We start from the raw sequence: 22214 nt of genomic DNA on the forward strand, positions 1-22214 counted from the left end.
CTCTGGCATGGCCAGGTGTGGCAGTGGATACACTGTGTCAACTTGGCTGAATGGCTCCAGCAGTTCCTGGCTGTGGGGGCCCAGCCTTGAGGGCAGGGAGGGCCTACCTTAGGGCACCACTGGTCCTACCCTAAGGTGCGACGGGCCTGCCCCAGTGTGACTCAGCATAGAAAGACCATATAAAGGAGTTGAGGAAGGCTTCTCTGCTGCCCCTGCTTCCTTGGAGAAGACCTGGTGTTCACTGGGCCACTCTGGAGCTGTGCCACCTCGGAGCTCTGATCTTCACGGTGGAGCACAGGTCTCCGCAGTCATTGTGGAAGGAAGAGGCCTGATGGGTGCCGCAGCTGCATGAACTGCTGCCCTGTACCCTGGAGCCAGCTGAGTATGGACTGAAACCTCCACAAACTGTGAGCTAAATAAACCTTTCCTTCCTTCATTTTGAGTGTTGGGTGTTTGTCCTAGCAACAAGTGACAAGCAACTAAGACACCAGGTATCCCTGTAGGGTCAAACTGACCACTGATCTAGATACAGAGACATGCAGATATAACCCCAGAAAAATTCAGTACAAGATGGATATCAGTACCACGTGCAGAGGTCTGTACTGAAATTAAATTGTAGAAACACTTCTCTAGAGCCAGGGATATAGCTCAGCGGTGCAGGGCCCGCCTGGCAAGCATGAAGCCCAAGTTCACTTCCTGGCACCAAAAAAGCAAAAAGCAAAAACAAAAACAACACTTTCCTTCACTGATGAACTAACCTTTAAGTTCAGCTCAGTTACATGAGAAAACTAAAAGACAATGTTAGAAGACAGCATTTTCATAGCAGGAACTAAAGGGACTGATGGTTGCATAGGCTGTACTACATAAAATGCTTAGGATTTGTTGATTAAGTCACAGTAATCCTAGGGTCTGGGGAGACAGCTCAATAGAATAAGCACTTGCCTGGCAAGAGCAGGGTCCTGAGTTCAATCCCCAGTACCTCAAAAAATAAAATAAAAATAAAGTCACAGTAATCCTGAAAGACAGGGATGAACTCCCATGGGTTGAAGAAAGTGAGTTTATGTGGTTCCTTGCTCAGGACTACACACCTATTTTTCTGTACTTGCTAGTGGAGTGTTCTTCTGTCTGTCCGGGCTGTGGTGGACTGCATCCTTTGGCCATCTCTGAACCTCCTGGGCTTCTCTTCGGCATCACTGGCCATACCTGGAGGATGCCAGTGCTGACCTGCCCTCCCACCTATTCCTTCTTTCTCTCACTGAGTCCCTGTTTTCTCCACCTGCGGCTTCACCCTGGTCTTTTCCATGCTAAACATTAGCCAGGATGAACCAAAATGCACAATCGGACGCTACACCGCTTGCTTGCCACTGAAAACTGAATTCAAACTCAGACCTCATAATGTACCTCTCTGGTCTCACTTCTGATTTTCTCTGAGGCTCGTGTTATCTCTCTCTGCCCTTCCTAACGGTATGACAGGCTGGGCCAGTAGCTAACATTCCTGACACTTACTGGGCTGGTTCACATAATGCTACAGTAGCCTGGTGAGCACTGCTGATTTTACAAAGGGCGGCCACGAGGCCCAGTAAGGTTCTCTGCAAAATGACAGCCAGACTCAAACATGGACGGACTCCAGAGCCAAGGCTCCAAAGCTCTCTGGGCTGTCTCCTCAGTGCCTCGCCTTGTGCAGATGGCCTGATCTCCTTGCTGTCTCCCTTTCTTCACTCCGCTGCAGCTGTAGCAGCTCCAGGACTCCAGAGGCCATACTCGCTTTAGTTATTGTTCTCTTGTTGCTCAGATGAAATATCTGATACCCAAAAGGAAGGAAGAAAATGTTCATTTAGCTCAGAGTTCATGCACGTTTCAGCCAATCATCTGCTGGTTGCATGGCAGGGTGGCGTGGCCAAGGGCAACAGTTCAAGGTGGCAGGAGACAGCAAAAGCGGCAAGAGCCAAACACGAGGACAGCAAGCCTCTCCCTTCTTCCGCTGCATGCAGGCCGCCCCACCCCAGGGGGGCTGCAGCACTCACACCCACAATCCCAGCACTGGAGCACGAATCAATCACCAGCTCTAGAAGCTGCTCCCATGACTGCATGAGGCTTAGGGGAGACATCCAGACGCAAAGCGCAGCACTGCCCAAGGCTCCTGGGGAGCTCAGCCCTTGCAGATGGCTTTCTCTCTGTGGTACACTTCTAGAACTGCCAGAAATCCCTGTGAGCTTGTAGGATGGAAATGGAGCCACCTTGCTTGTACCTGAGGTTTTTCCTACGGCAACATGCAAATACCTAGTAGGAGAATAAAGTCAAGGGACTGACCCTCTGCTGTCTCAGCTGCCACAGCCATTTCTATTGCAGCATCAGCTAGGACTGGAGGCCAGAACTTTGTGTCCTTGTCTTAGCACCATGGGTGTTGTTAGGGCTCAGGTTCTTGGGTACTTGGTGGTTTCTCCTCATGTCTTATACCACGTGCAGCACTACTTAGGAAGAAAGAGGGGACACAAAAACGCAACTTCTGCCTAATGTAGGATTCTTTCAAGGCTGGGAAAGTGCCCTTGGCTTTGAACAAAGCAGCACATTATCTGGATCCATCTGGGCCACTGGCTTACTGGCGACATGGACTTTCTGTCTTCTGCTTCCTCCTGATCACTAAGATGGCACCGTTGTTCCTGGGGGCTGGGAGGCTCGGAGGGTAACTGCTTAGCTCAAGGCCTGAGGCCTGATGTGCTTCCCCATGTCTTCCCACGTGCACGGCTAAGCATGACAGCATGACACTTACATGTCCTGCTCTCTCTCTCTCTTCTGCCCTTTCCTCTATGGCAGAGAGAATGAACACGGTAGCACTCTGACTCCGTGGGAGGCACCTGGCAGCCCAGCTGGTCCCAGAGCAGTAGCTGTCCTTTGGCTTTGGTACAGAATTCTACTGGGGACCCTGGAAACCATGAACGGTGAGACTTGTCCAGCAAGAGGGCTCCTTCAAGTAGTCTGTTGGGCTACGCACCTGAATTTTGACTTTTTCATGGTTTGGCAGAATGAGAAGTAATTCTGCCTTCTAATCTCCACTTATGCTCTTGGCAGTATTATCAATAGTTCATTTTTAAGATCTGACTATCTGACTGTTCATGCAATCCTGCGGACAATTCTTCTATCCTCTCTACAAATGAAAGAGCAGGCACACTGATGTCACTTGCTCAAAGCTTCAGTGGAAGCTCTACCTGGCTATAGAACTGCCACCCTGTTGAGGCCTAATGACCCTCAGCCTGCTCCTTTCCAGCTATGAATATTCCTCCTGTGGTTCTGAGTAATAATACCCTCCCCGCAAACCTCTAAAACCCCAGGTCCAGAGCAGCTTTTCCCTATCTGTCCTGAGGCAGTGGCCTGCTGCTTGTTCCTCCTCCTGAGACCCTGCCCTGGATCAGAAGCCCTACAGAGACAAGTACCAGAACTATAAACCCGAACCCACTCATTTATTACAAAATGCCAACACTGTAATTAAACCTGAATAATGCAGTTTTGGTTTAAGAAAAAGCCCTCATACATTAACATCTTTTGTCTTAAAACAAAAACAGTCACGTGTGGCATAGGCTCCCCACCACTGCCCTAGCTAATTCGAGTTTTGGCCTGGCTCAAAATCCACTTCCCCGAGCTCAGAAGCAAGGAGGCTTTGGGTGAAGCGGGCAGGAAAGTAGTGACCAACCTGGGTGTTTTACACACAAACAGGGGCAAAGTCAGCAAACGAAGTTTACATCTCAGGTTCTTGGTTATGAGCAACAAAAGGCCATTGTGATTTAAATGGAAAAAAGCTCAACTGAAAATAAAGAGAAGGCTGTAGAGAACCAACCCGAACAAGCAGGGGTGAGGGTGGTGGAAAGTGGAGCCGCAGCCAGGCATGCTCCATGGCTTGGCTTTAAGAACGGCTGCTGCACGGCCTAAGTGCCTACCTGGCAAGTGGAAGGACCTGTGTTCAATCCCCGGTACTGCATACTGTGCTGGCCACTGAAACCAGGCTTGGTGGCACACGCCTGTAATCCCAGCACTGAGGAGGCTGAGACAGGAGGATCACTACAAGTCTGAGCTGTGTAGTGAGACCCTGTGCCAAGTTTTTTTTTTTTTTTAAGAATGGCTATTGCCTGGAAGCTGCAGCTGCAGCCAACTGCTCCCTGTGCCTCTGGAATCAGGAAGACATCACTTCTACTGTCAATACTCCACTGTATTACTATTTAACTCAGGCCCCAGGCAGGTGAGTCTGCTACAGGCTGTTGGTGAGGTGCTCCTGTTTTTCTTTTTTTTTTGGTGGAACAGGGGATTGAACTCAGGCCCTTGCGCTCGCCAGAGAAGCACTTATTCCACTGAGCCATCTCCCCAGCCCCAAGGTGCTCCTGTTTCTGCGACCCGAGGAGATTGCCGCAGCCCACCAGAACTCGAGTGACAGAATGGCCTCCAATCAGGAAGGCTACATGCTGCACGGCCCCTCACACTCAGGAGTCCATGCTATGCCCTACAAAATTATAGATGTGGATGCCAGTCCCACGGGGAGAACTGTTCACGGACCCGAGGCTAAGCAAACTGGTTTCTCTCCTGTGCTGACAACAGTGACCCATGGAGCTCTGCGAGGGAGCAATGAGTGCCTCGGAAGGCTGCCTAAGGCGCGCTTCCTCCTACGTGGGACACTCCAGCAGAGGCACAGCTGCTTCCCTCTGGGAAGTCCATGCATGTGCACCCCCCAAGGACCATGCTACCTTGTGGTAGATTATACATTACTTCCTGTGTTGGGCATCTTCATTTATAAGATAAGCGTAGAAAATGCTTGTAAGAGGCTGTAAAAGTCAGAAATCCTGTGGGATAAGCCCCCGTCCCGGCTGCTTTTGGTGGCAAGGTATTCCCACTGGATACAGAGAAACAGGTAGGCCATAGAGCACTGTACACAGCACTGTCCTCTAAGCGCCACATTAGCTCAGCTGCCTCCATCTGATGAAGCACACCACGCTGCTTTCCTTTTACTCATGAAACACGCCAGAGAAGCTGTAGGTGGCACAGCTAGAACGTGACCACGGAATGGCGGTTCCTGAGAATACACTTCAACTCTTACTTATGAATGACAAGGCCCTTCTGGGGTATCTTGAGTACAGCTTTGCTTACACTCAACTGGACGAGACTGAATCTGAAGCAGATCAGGCAGCATTAGTTGCTGCTTGCCCACCAGAGTACCTCTATTTGCGTGCAGTGATTTGCTCTGCTCTTGGCCCTGCTGCTTTCTAACCTTCCTGGATAAAGCCACTTAACATCACCTGTCCACTGCTCACATTTGCCACCAGCTGTGCTCTCAGCACAGGAACCTATGGAACCTTCGTGTGTGAGTCCTGCAAATGTTGCTGATCTGACCTGTACGGTTCAGTCCTGTGCTGACAACAGTGATTCATGATCCCTTCACATCTGCATCCTGGCCTGCAACTGAAGTCTGTCTGAAGGTCCTAGCCTGGATCATCCTGCCACCGTAGAAGTCCACAGTACTCCTAGAACGTCCACAGCCAAGTACACTTTCCTCACAAAACCTTTGGAGGCAGACTCCTACTGGGAATTGACAAAAGCAAGACAAAGAGGGGCACTAGACCCGCCATGACAGAGGCAGGAGTCAAACAGGTATGGAGAAACCAAGCCGGCAGACCAACCAAGGAGAAGAGAGGCAGAAATGAAATATAAAATGATGGGGCAATCATTTAATGACTCATGGCAATGATATGAAACAAGCTGGTTATAAGTAGTAGGCAGAAGATAACTTCACTTTTGATAAAAAATTAAAAAGTATAAATATGCATATAAAAATCTAGAAGGTCACATAGCAAAATACCAATACTGTCCTCAGTATTACCTCAGTCCAGTGATTATTCTTTGCTTTTGTATATTTTTTGAAACATAATTGTTTCTGAAGCAAACAGTACTGAAGAAAGGTATTTTAGGCCAGGAGTCAGGAATCCAAGAAGCCAAGCCAGATGTTCAGCAGCCAGGTCTGAAATCGCAGGAAGCGCAGCCAGGACAACAGTCACGCAGAGGTGGCCGCTGCCGGTCTCTTGGTCTTCCACTGTACTGTCATTTATCCACCTCTTTTCTCTACACTTGATGTCCTCTGCATAATGGCATTTAACCAGACTCTGAATACTAAATGGCACGACAGCAATTTGAATTGCTACTAACATTAGCTATTTTGTAGTTGTACACCACACAAAACTCACTACAAACCAAGTGGTCCTACACGAAAACATTCCCGTGTTTTCTGATCTGTTTGCTGCAATTTTTACCACCGATGTATTTCCTTCAGGGACTGGAAGAGATCATTTTCTCCTCACAAAGAATTTAACGTACACACTGGGCGCTGTTTCAGACTCGGTGTTAAGTCTACTGATATGTGCCCTTGTCTTTATGCTGCACAGTTGGAAGATTTTACTACCATCCAAATCACCTCGCAATAGACATAAAATACCACCTACCCATCGACCCACGGTCCTTCCTTGCTAAGCTTGTTGTTTTAAGGCCCGGAGCATCAAAATGACAGCTTTTACCTACAGCTGCTGCCTGTGTGTCTCTTGAAGCGCCGGGCCCTTTCCAACTGCGTTTTCAGGAGCAGCTCCAAGCCACTCTTGAGGCCCAAGACCCAGACCGCAAGGGTGAGGCCAGACTTGCTTCGGCATTGCCACCACCTAGCAGCATACCAAGTCCCGCTGTATAGTACGTCAGCATAGAAACCCGTGCCACAAAAGCCTCCTGTAGCATACAGGGAAGCTACAAAAACATTTATACTGGTAGTAAAACAGTAACAAAAATTTTTGCAGGGAGTATTTAAAATTGAAAAATTGTACGATCACATCAAAGACAAGAAAGACTTACAGAACTACAAAAATTTCTTTGTAAAGGAAAATAAATTCATTTCAGAAGGGTTACTCTAGATCAAAGGAATTTGTCTTCAGTGAGAGAACTGTCTGCTGTCCGATGATTTCCTGCTAATGTGTTTAAAGATTTTGGACTTTCCAACTTTCTTGCTTTTCTGGTAGCCGAATCCGCCGCCGCCTCCTCTCTTTCTGTGCTTGCCTTCACTGCTGTTCACGTCTACAGGTGGAAGTCAAGGGAATGAACCAACCAGGTGACGAACTGCAACCTAACCTCTACACAGAGACCCCAAGCACAGCAGCACTGCCCTCGACCACAGCCCTTCCCGCAAAATGGAAACGTGAGGACACAAGCTTGCCACATGGCTGCTCAGTAACAGGCAAGGCCACACGCTGATGAGCTAATATCAGCAGGTTAGGGCTTTAAAGCTGAGTGTAACAATCATATTAATCTTCTCATTGCAACAGAATGGAAGACAAGTAGAAATATCTAACACCTCTGTAGAAATAATACCTAATAAGTCCACAACAGATGGACTTCCACTTCTGCTGGACTCACGTGCGGGAGCTATCCCAAGCAGTAAGTTCTCACTACAGCGAGCACGCACCCAGCGTCTACAATGGAGATGGAGGCCCAGATTTGGCTGTCCCCTTGGGAGGGACTGCTGCAGCACTAAGGATGGGTCTCAGCTGTTTCTAGAAAATGCACTATAAATTGCAACAGAATCAACGGCAAGTACTCCCTTTGCCTTCTATTTCTAGCAACAATGAACTTTTATTTTCTTTTGCCCAATGTTTATTTTTGTAGCTACTCCTTGTTTAATTTCTTTGCCTTACAACCTGTCTCTTTTTGTACAGTTCACTATATCTTGTTTGTGGACCCTTGGGGAGTTTTTTTTTTTTAATAATGCCTTATTTATACAATATCCTAATTTTCACTATCCTGGACAGTTCTGCAATTTTATATTCTTTTACATATTATAGTACTCACATAAGAATTATGCAAATAAAGCAACACTTTCAAAATTGGAGCTTCCTTTGGCCATTTCTTCGTTCTGAGTATTACAATGGATACACTACATGCAATTCCTCACGTAGTAACCGATTCTGTTAATCACCTAGCTGTGGGACTGGAGCTCAGGCCTTAGGAGTCTGAATAAAATTCTGTTGTCTCTAAGGGGTTCTAACTCTAAAAGATCCTGTCCTTCCTTTAGCCATTGCAGCAGCCCCTCACTATTGCACAGTTTGACTTTCGTGGATTCACTGCTTCATGGGTTTTCAAAAAATATTCATCTAGGTTATTTATCGTGGTTTTTCTTTTTTGTTGTTTTTTTTTGCTGTACTGCGGGACTTTGCAGTACCATACAGTACATATATGCTGTTAAAATTACATAGGTTTACATTTTGGAAAATGGTTAAGTAGAAATGCTTAAACATGTTGGAAAGGTTTCTAGGAGTGTGGAAAGGGTATATAGTCTTTATACACACACACACATACACACAAAACTGTAACACTGCTACTTTGCTGCTGCGGGGTGTCTGGACCGTAGCCTCTGCACTAAGTGAGGGGCCACTGTACTCTAAGTACCTGGTACAGCGCAGCCTTAGCAGTCACCTGAGCTCTCGCTCACCTCTGCTCCTGCTACGAATGAGCAACTCACCTCTGCCTCTCCCTGACAGTCACATTCCTTCACCTTTCCTGCAGTTTCGGTCCTAAGTGGTTTTGTTCCTGCAACCCCGTGGTCCACATAGGATGAACCAGAGCCTCTGGCTGGCACCCAGGGCACACCAACCTGCTGGGAAGCCCCAAATGTCTCGTCAAGCTTTTGTTCTTTGATTGCAGGGTGACTTAGTAACCATAAAAAGGATACTGAGATCCACAAAAGGAGGCACTTTGAAACCAAATGACAGAGCAACCTGGGGCAAATTTAGGTTATTAACATCGAAGATCTGCTTCAGAGAGTGGGAGTCATACGCTCGTATGTATGACTTGTATGCTTCCTGGGCAGATTTATGAAGAAAGTAGTTCTTTTCAATCAATTTTTCAAGCTGAAATAGAAAGAAACATTGCACCTTTGAACCCAGGGCCTTCACACTGAGCTGCATTCCTAGCTCTTTTATTTTCTAATTTTAAACAAGGTCTTGCTAAATTGCCAAGCTTCAATCTCCCAGAGTGGTAGGATTGTATGACACTGAACAGCTAGCTAAACAGGTTTTAATAAAATTAAAAAAGCAGACCTCAAACATTAGAAAACATCTTTCAAAAACTGTTGTTGTAACCCATTAGTTCCAAGCTTTGGCTTCTTTGCAGAATGATGTGGTTAGAAGAATGCCTGAGTTCTCACAGCCTGGGCTAATGGAAGCAAAGAAACCTGAAGGATCACAGAGTGAACATCATTCACCATAGGCCCCCTTTCTCAAAGGGCGGACTCAGAGGACAGCAGCACCCCCGACTGAAACACAGACAATGGGTCACCCTAACAAGAAAGGCATGGGGAGAAGCATACCTGAGACTGAATGTCAGAAATTTTAGACCAGGAAAAGTCAAATTCACTTAGTGGAACCTAGAAAACAACAACACAATTAAAGATTAATAAGCTACGATGATTAACATTCACATGTTTAGATGAATGAATAAAGTGAAAAATGTCCTATAACCAATGAGGGAAGTTGAGCGGAGCCCGGCCACCGTGGCTTTAATTCTTAGAGATAGGAAAGGATGCAAGTGGGGGAATTCTCAGGATAGGTAGTGCAATCTTTTTCCAGCCTCCCCATGTCAACAAAGAGTTCCAGCTTTGCTCTGCTGACTTCGCAGGAACTGTGCTAAGGAGCCTCATCTCTTCCTAATAGGGTAAGAGAAGGAACCCAACAGGGACACTGAAGCATTTCTCTCTGGCGACCTCCACTACCCTGCTTACTGAAGCAGCCTAGAGCATCTAGACAGAAGGACCATGTCCTTAGCTCTTTCCCCCATGTCAGAAGAGGCCTTGCCACCACCCTGTGTCCTGTGGATGGAGCTTGTGACATCATATGCCATGATGATAAACTCATACAAGAATAAGGTCATTGCTCATCATTTATTAGGTAAACAGAAATGTACAAGGCCTGAGCTAGCTAGCTACTGGGAAAAAGTAGGTGAAGTCCTGGACCCCGCCCAGAGGGTGAGCTTGCAGTCTTGGGGAGAACACGGGAGAATGATGAGACAGGTCAAAGGGAGTGTGTGCTCTCAGGATCCTGAGGGTGGGAAAGCAGAGACAGCTTTGAAGAAGAGAGCAGCTGGCCGTGAGCAGAGGATTCAGGAGAAGCAGGCAAGGGCCTTCCAGAGAAGGTGTGCCACGGTTGTAGGAACTTCAGGGAACTACACTGAGCTCCAGGGCAGGGGGGCCTGCCTAGCAAGCCTGTGTCTGGAAGGCCGGGGAAGATCCATGTGGCCTGGAGAGGAGGCCTGACACCATCCGCATGGCCCCGCAGCGAGGAGCTGCTTAAAGCTTTGATGATACTGTGCTGTAGGTGGAATCAGGCCAAAGCTGGACTGAACTTGTTGGGGGACTCAGGGGAGGTAAATGGAAAAACATAAATCGACTTTCTTGAAAAGACAGACTGCAGAAGGGAAGCAGGCAGCAGCCACTCTGGAGGCAGGGCTGTATTTATACTTTACGGGGAGATGCGAGGGTAAAGGGCTAATTCAAGGGAGAGTTCAGGGCAGAAGTGACTGAAAAGGGGTCAAAGAGGCAAAGGAGGCAGAGGCAGGAGGAAGATGGTCCCAATGCTTAACATAAGGCAAGAAAGAAACAAAGTTACAAGGAAAAAGGGCTGTCCCCGTGAGGGATCCCAGAGCAGCGGAGACTAGGGAGGAGAAACTAGGACACAGAGGCACTGCTGAGGCACATACAGCCAGAGCCGGCCCAAACACACAAAGCCCTGTAACACTCGTTAACAATGCTTTGACTTGAGACTCCTGCTGCACCTAGAAATGAAACCTGCTCACAGCCCCTGCTCCAAGAGAACTCTTGTCCCAACTTTATACCCCCATGCGAGATTTTTACCTTGGACTGCTTCAAGTAACGAAGGAAACCCAATTCTTCCGGGCGCAAAATAAGCAAGGCATGCCCTCTTCCGTTCAGGCCTCTGGCAGTCCTACCCACACGATGAATATATTCCTTGGGTGGAGAAGGAAACCAGAGTGAAGGGATGGACTTCCACAGCAATGTGGTCACCAGGGCTGCACTGCGCAAGTGCCCTCGAGAGCAAGAGGCAGGCAGCACGTCTGCATGGAAGGCATGCGCCCCATGGGGCTGGGGCACTCGCCTTCACTGGGTCTTATGGGGAAGGCCAGAAGACCTTTTGCCACCACTGTCCCTAAATGCTAACAGGTCCATGATGAAGGCTGCAAATCACGACTACGCTAGCACTGTGACCTAATGAGTCCTCTTCTTCAAAATGGCTTTTAAAAATGTCAATTTAAGGGCTGGCCAGATAGCTCAGCAGAATAAAGTGCCTGCTTAGGCAGAGTGCAGCATGCTGTGCTGGCCCCACCCCTGGGATGTGCTGACAGCGATTGAGACTGGGCATGGTGGTACACCCAAGTCTTCCAGCGCCTGGGAGACTGAAAACAGGAGGATCAGTACAACTCCGATCTATGTAGCAAGACCCTGTAGATCCTGAACTAAAATACATAAAAAATAAGTCAATTTGGGGCTGAGGAGACAGCTGGGTGGTCTAAGCACCTGCTTGGCAAGCGCAAGGAACTGGGTTCAATCCTTCATACTGCTTGCTGGGCCATGCCAGCCACCAAAACTGGGCGTGGTGGCACATGCCTATAATCCTAGCACTGGGAGGCTGAGACAGGATGATCACTGTGAGTCCCAGCTGTGTAGTGAGATCCTGTATCAACAACAACAAAAGATTTAGAAAAGGTCAATTTATTAGAGGCTACTGTGTGCTGAAAATAGTTCTTACTGAAGTTTACTCTATCATAAACGTTAAAGAATCGCATCTACTTTCTTAAGCAAGAGTTGCTTCCTTCAGATGTCGGCTGCTCTGGGCATATCACTCTAGGGCGCTCCCATTCTTCCCGAGTCCTACTGATGCCTCTCAACTCACTGCACATCCCTGCTGGGCTTGCAGTGTCCCAGGTAATGACTGCACAGCAGTTCTGCAGTGGCTTCACAGAAGGGCTAAACCTTATGACGTGAATGTGCTTCTCAGGGAATAGGGACAGTAAGTGCACTCTTTAACAAGGAGACATTCTGACGACACCTCAGGATGCCAGTACCTTAGGGTCATCTGGAGGGTCATACTGAACGATCCAGTCGACTTCAGGAATATCCAGCCCTCTCGCTGCCACATCCGTGCACAGCAATATCCCGGAATCTGCATTGCAGAACTGGAAGAATGTCGTTGTACGCTTATTTTGCTTCTGCTTCCCCTAGATTAAAGAAAACAAAACCCATTATGAGCTGCTTCTAGGATGTCTGCATGTGCATCCCCCAAATTGTGGATTCGTTACACTACCATATTTCAAGCTCACTTCCTAGTCTATGTCCTACAGGCCAACCGGGCTGCAAGCCCCTGGGAATATGACGTCCCACTGCTCTACAGTCCGCATCCCTCCTACACGTAGCAGAGCTCTCTCCACAGGACTGACCGCACATGACCCACTGACTCAAAACTGCACTCAGGAGAGAACAGCAACTCCAACCCCACAAGCTACTGAACCTCGTAGGCTGAACTGACTTTTACATAAACTCCTTACAATCACTTACGTGAATGGCCAAGACAGGCAAATCAATGTAGTTCAGCAACTCATAGTGGTATTTCACGGACATGCAGGATGAAAAGAAGACCATGAGTTTCTTCTTTCGGTTCTTCTTAAGGAATGTAAAGAGCAGAAGGAATCTCTTTTCAGAGGGACACACAACATATCCCTAGAGATGGGTAAACAGAAAGTTTGTCAAGTGACATTTTCAGCTCCATAAACCAATACTGATAGAACACTGGAATAAACTGCTCTGTGCTGTGAGGCATTTCCAAAGCATGGATGGATGTTATTTCTTGTGCGGGACAAGTGCTCTAACACTGAGCTCTACCCCAGTGCTTCCTCCAAACTTAATTCCTAAACCAACTGAAAATGTCTAAGCTATATACCAAGTTAAAAGAAAAATATTCACCAAAAGACTCAATCTTTCAACCCAAGTTGCATGTCACCTCTTTTACCGTTCACAGCTAAGTGAAGTGTTTTTCTATCACTCAACTTACTTTGAATGTTACAGAGGTTATGAAAACCTTTTCTACGGCTTTTAAAGTAGAAATGATACTGAGTGATCAATAATTCTCCCTATATGGGCAGGCCTGATAGCTCAGCGGACTAAAGCGCCTGCTTAGGCAGTGTAGTGGCCAGCGTTCAATCCCGTGTAGTTCCAGCCCCGCCCACAGGGTGCACTTGAGACGGGGTGTGGTGGCGTGCACCTGTAATCCCAGCACTTGGGAGGCTGAAATCAGGAGAATCACCGAGTCTGATCTACACACAGTGAGACCCTGTAGAACCTGTCCTAAGTACAGAAAAAATAAATAAAATTCTTCCCATATGCCAAGCAGCGTAGTATCAACTGACCAAGTTACTCACTGTTCATATACCCGGCGAGTCGAGACCCAGTACCCAACTTCTATTTGAATTCAAAGTTCATTCACCCATTTGCTTTATGGGTGACTTCTGCACAATCACAAGGAAACACCAAATAAGAGCCTTCCAGTTTCAGGTTATTTGTTATCATAGTACCTGCTCAAGACCATCCACCGTGGCATTAGTTTTGTCATCATCCACGCCAACATACAATGGCTCCTTTTTCAAAGAAATCCTTGCCAGGTCTTCGACTTTTCGAGTTTGCGTGGCAGAAAAGAGCATGGTCTGTCTGCGTACTGAAACAGACATATGTAGAAATAACTGCATCCTCTTGGGACTCTTTATAGTGATTTCACAGTATGAACACAGCTACTGTGGACCATGCAAATATTCCAAAGGGCGAGCTTTATGTCTAAGACTTTGACAGCTAAGACACATCCAAGATGGGGCACAGCAACAGTGAACGGACGAGCAGTCTCCTGGTGAAGCGCCCCGTGAGGAAGGGGAGCAGGAGCAACTGCACAGCAGTACAAGGAAGCTTCCGAGGGTGAAGGGCACATCCGCGATTGCAGTGATGGTTTCCAGGGGATAAGCAGGCCACAGAACATCAAAACTGTAGATTTTTAAATATGAACAACCAATTCTGCAATTGTACTTCAATATAGCTTTAAGACACAAATCATACAATGAATGACACAGCAGCTTTACTACTGATAAAAGCTTAAAACGTGACAAAATTACAGGTGAGGTAATGTGGAAATCAAATAGAACACAGAGGACAATAAAACTGGCTACCTGGGAGATGCTAGATGAGACAGGGAGAGGGAAGATGTCAGAGAGGAGGACAGAGATGCTACGCCTGCTCATCTTGCACTATCATCTGTGACACAGCTAAATAAAATCGATAGTAAGTCTGACGCCTGTATGTCAGTTTAGCTCTAAGATCAACCGGTATGTCTAGTTCATCTGGTATTTTCAGATCAGTTTTCCTACGGGAACATGTACCATTTATTCAACTCTGTGCAAGCCACACACAGATGCTACCTACTTACTTGGCAGTAGTTTAATAATCTGCTTTAATTCTTCTTCAAATCCAACATCCAAGATACGATCTGCTTCATCAATAACCAGACACTGTAGATTTTTATACATAAACCCTGGAGTATTCTAACAGAAGAAACGGAAAGAAAAATGGTCACTTTTCAGGTTACTGTTTCATACAAGACCCGAGAAGCGCTATGGAGCAGCGTCCTACTTGCATGTGGTCCAGGAGGCGGCCAGGGGTGGCCACGATGATGTTGATCCCATTAGCCAGTTTCTGGGCCTCTGCAGACCTGTTGCTGCCACCCATGATCAAGCCGTACGTGTGAACGTGGTGGGTCATGAGCTCCTTAAGGACACCAAACGTCTGCATGGCCAGTTCTCTAGTAGGAGACAGAATAAGGGCCCCTGTTCCTAAAGGCAAAAAGAGGTCAGATGGTCAGTCAAACCACGAGTCCCTGAAAGCCGCAATAAATTCCAGTGATGGAGAAAGATCAGAATCTTACCGTTCCTGGGCATGAACTTTAACTTAACAATGAGTTCAATCACAGGGATGAGAAATGCAAGGGTTTTGCCACTGCCTGTTTTTGCAGCTGCTAAGAGATCCCTAAACAAAAAAAGAGGAAGGAGAAAGAAATGCCCATTCAGTAATTTCTTAATGACACTCAACATGCATCGCCACGCTTTACGCACTAAGCTAGAACCTGAAGACGCAGTCCAGGCTTGCCCTACCACCACCATCATCTCTTGGGCTACACACCGAGCTCAGAAATAAGAACCATGTTACAGAGACGTGGACATTTTTCTTCATGCATCAGATTACGTGAAACTTCCAATACAGGCTATATACATGACCTAACACATACTGCAAAATTAATTCAACACACTGATATTTCTTTATAATCTCACAACACTAGAAACAGCTATTCATGCCCAACCATCAGTATTAATCATACCTGCCTTCCAGAAGTGGTCTAATACTTTTATGTTGAATTTCAGTCATGTTTGTGAAACCCATTTCTTTTATTGCCTTCAGAGTGTTTTCATTGACAAGATCAGTTAGAGAAGCAAAAGAAGTATCCTCAAAAGCTCCTGAAAAGATTATTCGTCATCAGCAAGCATTTCTTTTAAGGTCAATATTGCCAGACGGTTTCCTAAGTTAGTTTTGATTAAGAGCTTTTTACAGTAATAAAGATTCCCACGTAATATTAAGAAAAAACCCTAAACTTTTTGAAATCCCTCCACTGCTGTTGGCTTTGTGATATAAAGCCCCAAACCTACCTTAAAAATGAGTATAGAAGAGATATAATCAAAGTATTTACATAAAATGAAAATGCTAAAGGAGGAGGTTTAAAGAAATGTTTATGAAATCTGATAAAAAAGTGAAAACATTATGTATAATAAAGACTGATCATGAGATCAAACAAAAAAGTTAGCCTCACTCGAGAAAGGCAATGAGAAGAATCAGCCAGCCACAGAATGCTACATGGAATCACACTTCAAGTGGGGCAGTGGTTTTCAGTAGAGGAAGGAATCAGAATACTCCAGGGATGCCTCGCTCTGCTACACCAGGCCATAAACTAGGAACTGTCAGCCATGGCAATACGGATGGTCCCAAATTTATAACAAATGGTTCAACCTACATGTGCAATTTATGATGATGTGAAAGCATATCCACATAACCACTGTTTTTCACTTTTGATACGGTATTTAATAAATTATGTTATAGTCAACAGTGTTAAACAAAGCAGGCTTTGTGGTGAAAAATTCTGCCCAACTGTAGCCTCATGTTAAAGAGTTCTGAGCATGTTTACAATGGGTTACGATATAATGTTAGGTACACTAAAAACCTGTATTTTAATTATGTTTTCAACTTTCAATAATTTATTATCATACACTTTCACTATTAGTGAAGAAATACAGGAAATGACATTTTTAGCTAGATAATTTTTCCCCTCTTGTGCTAAGGATCAAACTTGGGGGCTCATACATACTAAGCAGATGCTTATCACTGAGTTACAGTCCCTACCAACTTTTATAATTTTAAACATGGCTGGGGCTGGACCTTTATACCTGAACAAAACCAAAATGGCCCAAACTAAAGAAAAGCTCAAGCCACTTCTAGAAACTTCTCGTTTGGAAGAGCAAATTTTAAATTGTTGACTTTGGGCTAGGGACACAGCTCTGCGATCTAAGCACCTGCCTTAGATCTAAACGCCTGCCAAGGACCCAGGTTTAACCCCCAGTACGGCATTCCATGCCAGCTCTGTGCTGTGCCAGCCACCAAAACTGGACATGTGATCCCAGTGATGGGGAGGCTGAGACAGGAGGATCACTGAGTCTAAGCTGCAGGAAACCCTGTACCACACAAATAAATAAAAAGAGTTTTTAAAAATTGACTTTATAAATGAACCAATGCCAAAGAAGGTTAATTTGGCAAAAAACAGCCCTTTATCCTTCCTTATTAACTGAGTTTATGTGAACCTCTGATACCCAGACTTTTGAGCCCCAACTTATCCTACTGCAACACGGAACGAGCCTTAGCAAAGGCTAACCCGGTAGAACACCGTGGCATATGTTAGCAACCTTTTACTTGGGAGGCTGAGGCAAAAGGGTTGCAAGCCAGTGGCCAGCCTGGGCCAACACCGTGAGACCCACACCCCCAACCCTGCAACAGGAACCAATGAAACAGCATCTCAAAGTCACATCTACATAAAAATATTTAAATGTCAGAAGTGGAGCCACAAAAAGTACGAAAGGATCACAAGGTAGAAGATAAAACAGAAAAAAAGGAGCAGAGAACATAAACTCATCTTTTATGAAGATAAGAGAACCCTGCATTCTGTAACCAGACATATGATGCTTCTCAGAAGATGAGTCATGAACTCTCTAGATGTTACCTGTCAGTCCCAAGGGCAGGCTGGGCACCTCGCTGTCACCGTCCTCACCACCTGACTTTCCCACACCATCTTTTGTTTGTCCGGGAGTCTCGGTGCTTTCTTCAGTTTTTGCTTTTTTTGTATCTTTGATTTTAAAGGACAAAACAAATTGTTTTTCTTAAAATGAAAATACCAAATAAGATCAACAAATGACTTGTGACAAGTGGGTATATTTTCTGAAATACATTGAGTATTAATTTGCTATAGAATTTCTCCTTTCCATGAAAGACTTGGTCATATTTAAAATTCTGGGTACCCAGACTTGCCAACATTGTTTAGGCTTCTTAGTGTACTGCATTACTTTATTTAAAAGAATTTGGAAGTTCAATTCAACTAGTTAATACTGAGGTTATTCTACATCCCTGAGGTAAAAACAGCACAACTGATTAGCATAACTTTCCAAAACACCTTACAGGGACCGGGGAGATAGACAGCTTAGTAGGGTAAGTGCTTCCTGAAAAGTGCAAGGGCCTGAGTTCAATCTCTGGTTCCGCCAAAAACAAACACACAAACACACACCAAAACACCTCATAAGCATTGCTCTTCATGGTCATGCCATCTACCATCAATTGTCCTTAAAAGCCATTTCTGTAAAAAGCAGGCACTTCATGTTCCTAGAGACCGACTATAAAGCAAAAACAATGATTTACTTCTCAGGGTAAGGAGATACTGGGCTGTGTGTAGGTGCTTTATGTAGTGAGGAGGAACAGGGCTTCCTACCTCTGCTTCTACGTGCTCAACTTTCACTGCAAGTTCCCCAACTATAGCACTTTTCTAGTTCTACCTAAGACTCTTAAAAGTTCCTTCTAACATGAGCTCATTACCATGTTGGGCTTTTATATAAATTTATAGCAATTACTGAACAGAAATGGTCTAAATCAAAACCCCATACTCTGCAGTCCAGGGTGGCCTCTACCCTGTACCTTACTGCAACTCTTTTGGGAAATGGTCACCTCGTCATGATGTCATCAATTCTATCCTTGCCTTATCACGTTCACCCAAAGGTTAAAGCTCCCATTTCGTGGTTTCAGGGCTTGAGAACAGAGATGTTACTTTCTTGGGGCATATTCAGAGCAATCCTGAAGCCATTCATAAATTTTAGAGTAGGATTACAATCACTTTATATCAAAATTATTTTCCAATCATTGTGATATTGTCTACCTTGTTTTACTTTTCATGTAAGTGACTTCTTATAAGTTTATTATTTTGTAGGGAGCATGAAGACATTCATGTATGTTTGGAAAATGTCATAGCTGTTTTCTAAATGAAACCTTTACTTCAAGTAAAACACATCTACAGGATGTTCTAACTCAGGGGTGGACAAACTTCCCACAAAGTTCCAATAAATATTTTGGGTACTGCAGGGTACATGGTCTCCACTGTAATAAAAATAAACAAATGGGCATTACCACAAGCCCATGAAACTATTTAACAGAAACAGGAGGAAGGCCAATTTGCTGACTCCTCCATTAGCCTACCTGGAAATCTCAGCTTATCCATATCTCAATTAAAATACACACCCCTTCACATGAGTTTGTTACATTTAGTCATCTTCCTTCCCTCTCCCCCTTGTTTAACATTATTCTGTTTACTCCACTCACTTGGAAATTGTTTTATTTGGAACATTCCTAAATGTCATTGCAACTCAGTTTCTGTCTAAGCGGAGAGAAATTTATGTTAACAAAATTGAAGAAGGGCAAGAGATAATCCCTTTACAGAGAAAGGCATAGGGAGAGACCCTTACTACCAGCATGGATTTCTTTAGTCTTGGTAATTCTGCCTGCAAATACACAAACCAAAATATGACATGGGGGATGTTCTGTTTACCATTAAAAAGCCCAGCTAACTACCAAAAAGACATTGCTAACCTGTGGCATACTGATGAGCCCAAAGAATTCTTGAATACAATATGAACACAATAATAATAGAGGAAAGCGGAATGCTAACTGTGATAAACTGTCTGAGGCTCAAAGAAAATGAAATATTTACCAGGCCCGGCATCATTCACTACTTTTCTCTTCTTCTTCTTTTTCTTTTTTGATTCTGAGTTGGGAGACTGGGTTGCTGCTTCTGCCTTGCCTACCATGGCAGGTTTCGGGGGGGACTTTTGAACTCTGACATTTTCTACCGCGTCTTCACGCTCATCTCCATTTCGAGTTTCTGTCAAGCTCCCATTCGCGGAACGTTTCAGAGGTTTTTTAACTTTTCTGACGTTCCCTGTTTCTTTAGGCTCATTTCCATTTTGAGCTTCAGACAAGCTGGCAATCACAGAAAGTTTTGCAGATTTTTTAACTTTCCCAACTTGCCCTGTTTCTTCAAATACATCTCCATTTTCAGCTTCAGGCAAGCCCCCATTCATAGAATGTTTTAGGGATTTTTTAACTTTTTTCTTAACGCTTGTTTCTTCGGGCACAATGCCATTTTGAATTTCTGACAGGCTCACATTGGAGGTTCCTGTTTAAAAACAGAACATGTACCATGACAAAGGGTAGGTTTATTCAAAACATTACAGTCCCACGTGAGAAACTGCAGGACACAAATTACTTAACATTTCTCATCACTTGCACGTTCACTGTTCAAATTAACTGCAATTTTTGGTGTAGGTTTTCTTTAAGGAAAAATGCTGCATGGAAAAGGAAAAGTTGTATTTATTTCTTCATTTCACAAGGTCCTATCTATCTCCAGAGTTCGGGGCAGGAAAACATCAGTGAAGTAAAAAACTTATGTGACCAGACAAGTGGTAGTAAAAAAATATTCTTAACTACTCAATCAACATTAGTTAATTAACGACATTTACATCTCATTCATACATCTGCCACTTCTCATATAACTTCACAACATTCAACCTCAATTCTTCTAGAATAGAGAACTGAAAATCTAGTCAACGAACTAAATTATTTTTTCAATATTTTTTATACACAAAACTATCTTAAGTTTTGTCTACAGAAAGAAAATCACCTTTGTTCACAATGTTACCTATGCCCGCATCAAGAGATACTTAGTAATGTTAATTATTCTCCAAGACTTGGAAATAAGAGGGAACTCCAAAACACTGCCCTAAAACAAACAAGCCTATTGTCTAAGCCAGGATTTCTTTCAGTCAGTTAAAAGTCTGTTGAAAATCACTTGGAGGGCCGGCGAGATAGCTCAGCAGATTAAGCGCCTGCTTTGGCAAGCTCAGGGACCAGAGTTCAATGCCCAGTCCCGCATGCCGCGCTGGCCTTGCTCCTGGGGTGCGCTGAGCTGGTAATTCCCGTGCTGGGGAGGCTGAAAACAGGAGGATCATTATGAGTTAGAGCTGCATAGTGAGACCCTGTACCAAACACATAAAAGAAAAACAAAAACAAAAACAAAACAAAAAAACACTTGGGGCAAGGAACCATGCCTCAGACTCTATTGTGGAAATTTGAACAGTGGATCCATCACTTCAAGATTTCCCGTCCATTGGTAGGACTGTCAATTGGGGTAAGAATGGAGCTACTCTGGTAAAAATCCTTCCAATCTGAGTCACTTTGCAGAACAGAAATATGTGGAAACCCTTCAGGAATTAATCTATAGCTACAGGAATTAACCTACAGCTACAAGAGCACGGGGCACGAAAGGACGACACCTGCAGAGCTGTAGACAAAGAAGCGCCACGAAGCGTCAAGAACGTGCTCTGGGCAGAGTGTGGCACTTAAGCCTTTGGAGGAAGCCACCGACGAATCAAACACAAGACGCGACCCGAAGACGCGCCAGGATCAAAGTGCCACCAGTGCGAGGGATGGGAAGGGATGGGGGACGAAGTGGACGCGAAAGCGGCGGGCAGTCCCGAAGGCGAGGCGGACGGAAGCCCGGCCAGGAGGGTGGAAGGCAACCTTCAGCCTCGACATCCAACCCTCCAACCCCGCGGGCTAGAGACGGACGCCGCCCCGGCAGGCGCAGACCTGGGGCCACCCGGACACCCGGCACAGCGAGGGCCGGCCCGGAAGGCGCCCCGGCCGCCGGCTCGCTCCAGGCCGCCCGCGCCCCGCTCAGCCGCCGCAGCTCACCCAGCAGCTTTAGGTTCCGCTGCCGCAGTTTGAGGTTCCGCTTCTCGATCTTCTTACGCAGGAGTTTCATCTGCAAGTGCGACATGCTTGCGGAGAAACCAGGGTCCCAGCGCGACTCTCCCGGCTGACGTTACTTCCTTCCGGGACACACGTGCGCCGCTGGCCAACCGGAAGTGCGTCACAGGAACTATTGAGCCCGGCGGGGCAGACGCGATAGGAAATGTGGTATTGGCGGCCATATCTGTGCAGCGCCCTCTAGAGAGTCGGAGGTCAGGCATTTCATGGGTTTTTTTTGCCTTATGCTGTGGCTGGCTGTGCATTTGGGGTTTAGGGAATCTGATAGTTTGCATTTCCTCTGGATGGAAATGTACCTCTGAAAACCTTGCTCCCCATCGCGGGAGCCTATCCCAGTAGCAATTAAACTTCTTTATGTATGTTTGCAATACATAATGACTACATTCACTGGAGGGAGTTGGTACCTGTATATATGTAACATATCTTTCTTGCTTCCCCTTCCCTTCTTTCCTCCACCTCTGTCTCTTGGTCTTCTTCCCACTTTCAAGAGAGATATGCTCCTATTTCCTATTATCTTTTATTTTGCTCTTTAAACTACTGTATTTTCACTTTGGAGATCTCATGAGAAATCATGTGATATTTAAACTTGTATGTCTGATTTATTTCACTTCATAGTATTGTCTCAAGATGCATC

General features: G+C 45.5%; 2 protein-coding genes across 2 annotated transcripts in view; both read right to left on the minus strand.

Annotated features, from left to right (window-relative positions):
• Positions 1-1759, minus strand: part of LOC101560274 (5-hydroxytryptamine receptor 5B) — a 136397-nt gene extending 134638 nt beyond the window's left edge. Inside the window, 2 exon segments of the mRNA XM_012513630.1 lie at positions 1507-1589; positions 1703-1759. Of these exon segments, the coding sequence (XP_012369084.1) occupies positions 1507-1589; positions 1703-1759 (140 nt within the window).
• A 4124-nt stretch (positions 1760-5883) lies between these two features.
• On the minus strand, positions 5884-21674 carry Ddx18 (DEAD-box helicase 18). The gene is made up of 14 exons (XM_023709792.1): positions 21506-21674; positions 19464-19928; positions 17436-17558; positions 15492-15627; positions 15042-15142; positions 14750-14949; positions 14547-14661; positions 13651-13790; positions 12638-12799; positions 12148-12300; positions 10919-11032; positions 9380-9436; positions 8744-8921; positions 5884-7092 (listed from the first exon to the last, which is right to left on the minus strand). The coding sequence occupies exons 1-14, from the start codon at positions 21588-21590 to the stop codon at positions 6950-6952; spliced, it is 2172 nt and encodes a 723-aa protein (XP_023565560.1). The 5' UTR covers positions 21591-21674; the 3' UTR covers positions 5884-6949.
• Positions 21675-22214: the final 540 nt, after the last annotated feature.

This window comes from Octodon degus, unplaced genomic scaffold (genome assembly GCF_000260255.1).
Source record: "Octodon degus isolate 3935 unplaced genomic scaffold, OctDeg1.0 scaffold00014, whole genome shotgun sequence".
In the NCBI taxonomy this organism is placed as follows: Eukaryota; Metazoa; Chordata; class Mammalia; order Rodentia; family Octodontidae; genus Octodon; species Octodon degus.

Bases quoted from the DNA above. Each gene is read 5' to 3' on its own strand.
- Ddx18 (XM_023709792.1), bottom strand. From the start codon at position 21,590: ATGTCGCACTTGCAGATGAAACTCCTGCGTAAGAAGATCGAGAAGCGG. The intron at 14,950-15,041 runs GTAAGATTCTGA...TTTTGCCTTTAG, and splicing joins AAAGTTCATGCCCAGGAACG to GAACAGGGGCCCTTATTCTG. The intron at 12,800-13,650 runs GTACTATGATAA...ACCCATCTCTAG, and splicing joins CGGTGGATGGTCTTGAGCAG to GGATATGTTGTGTGTCCCTC.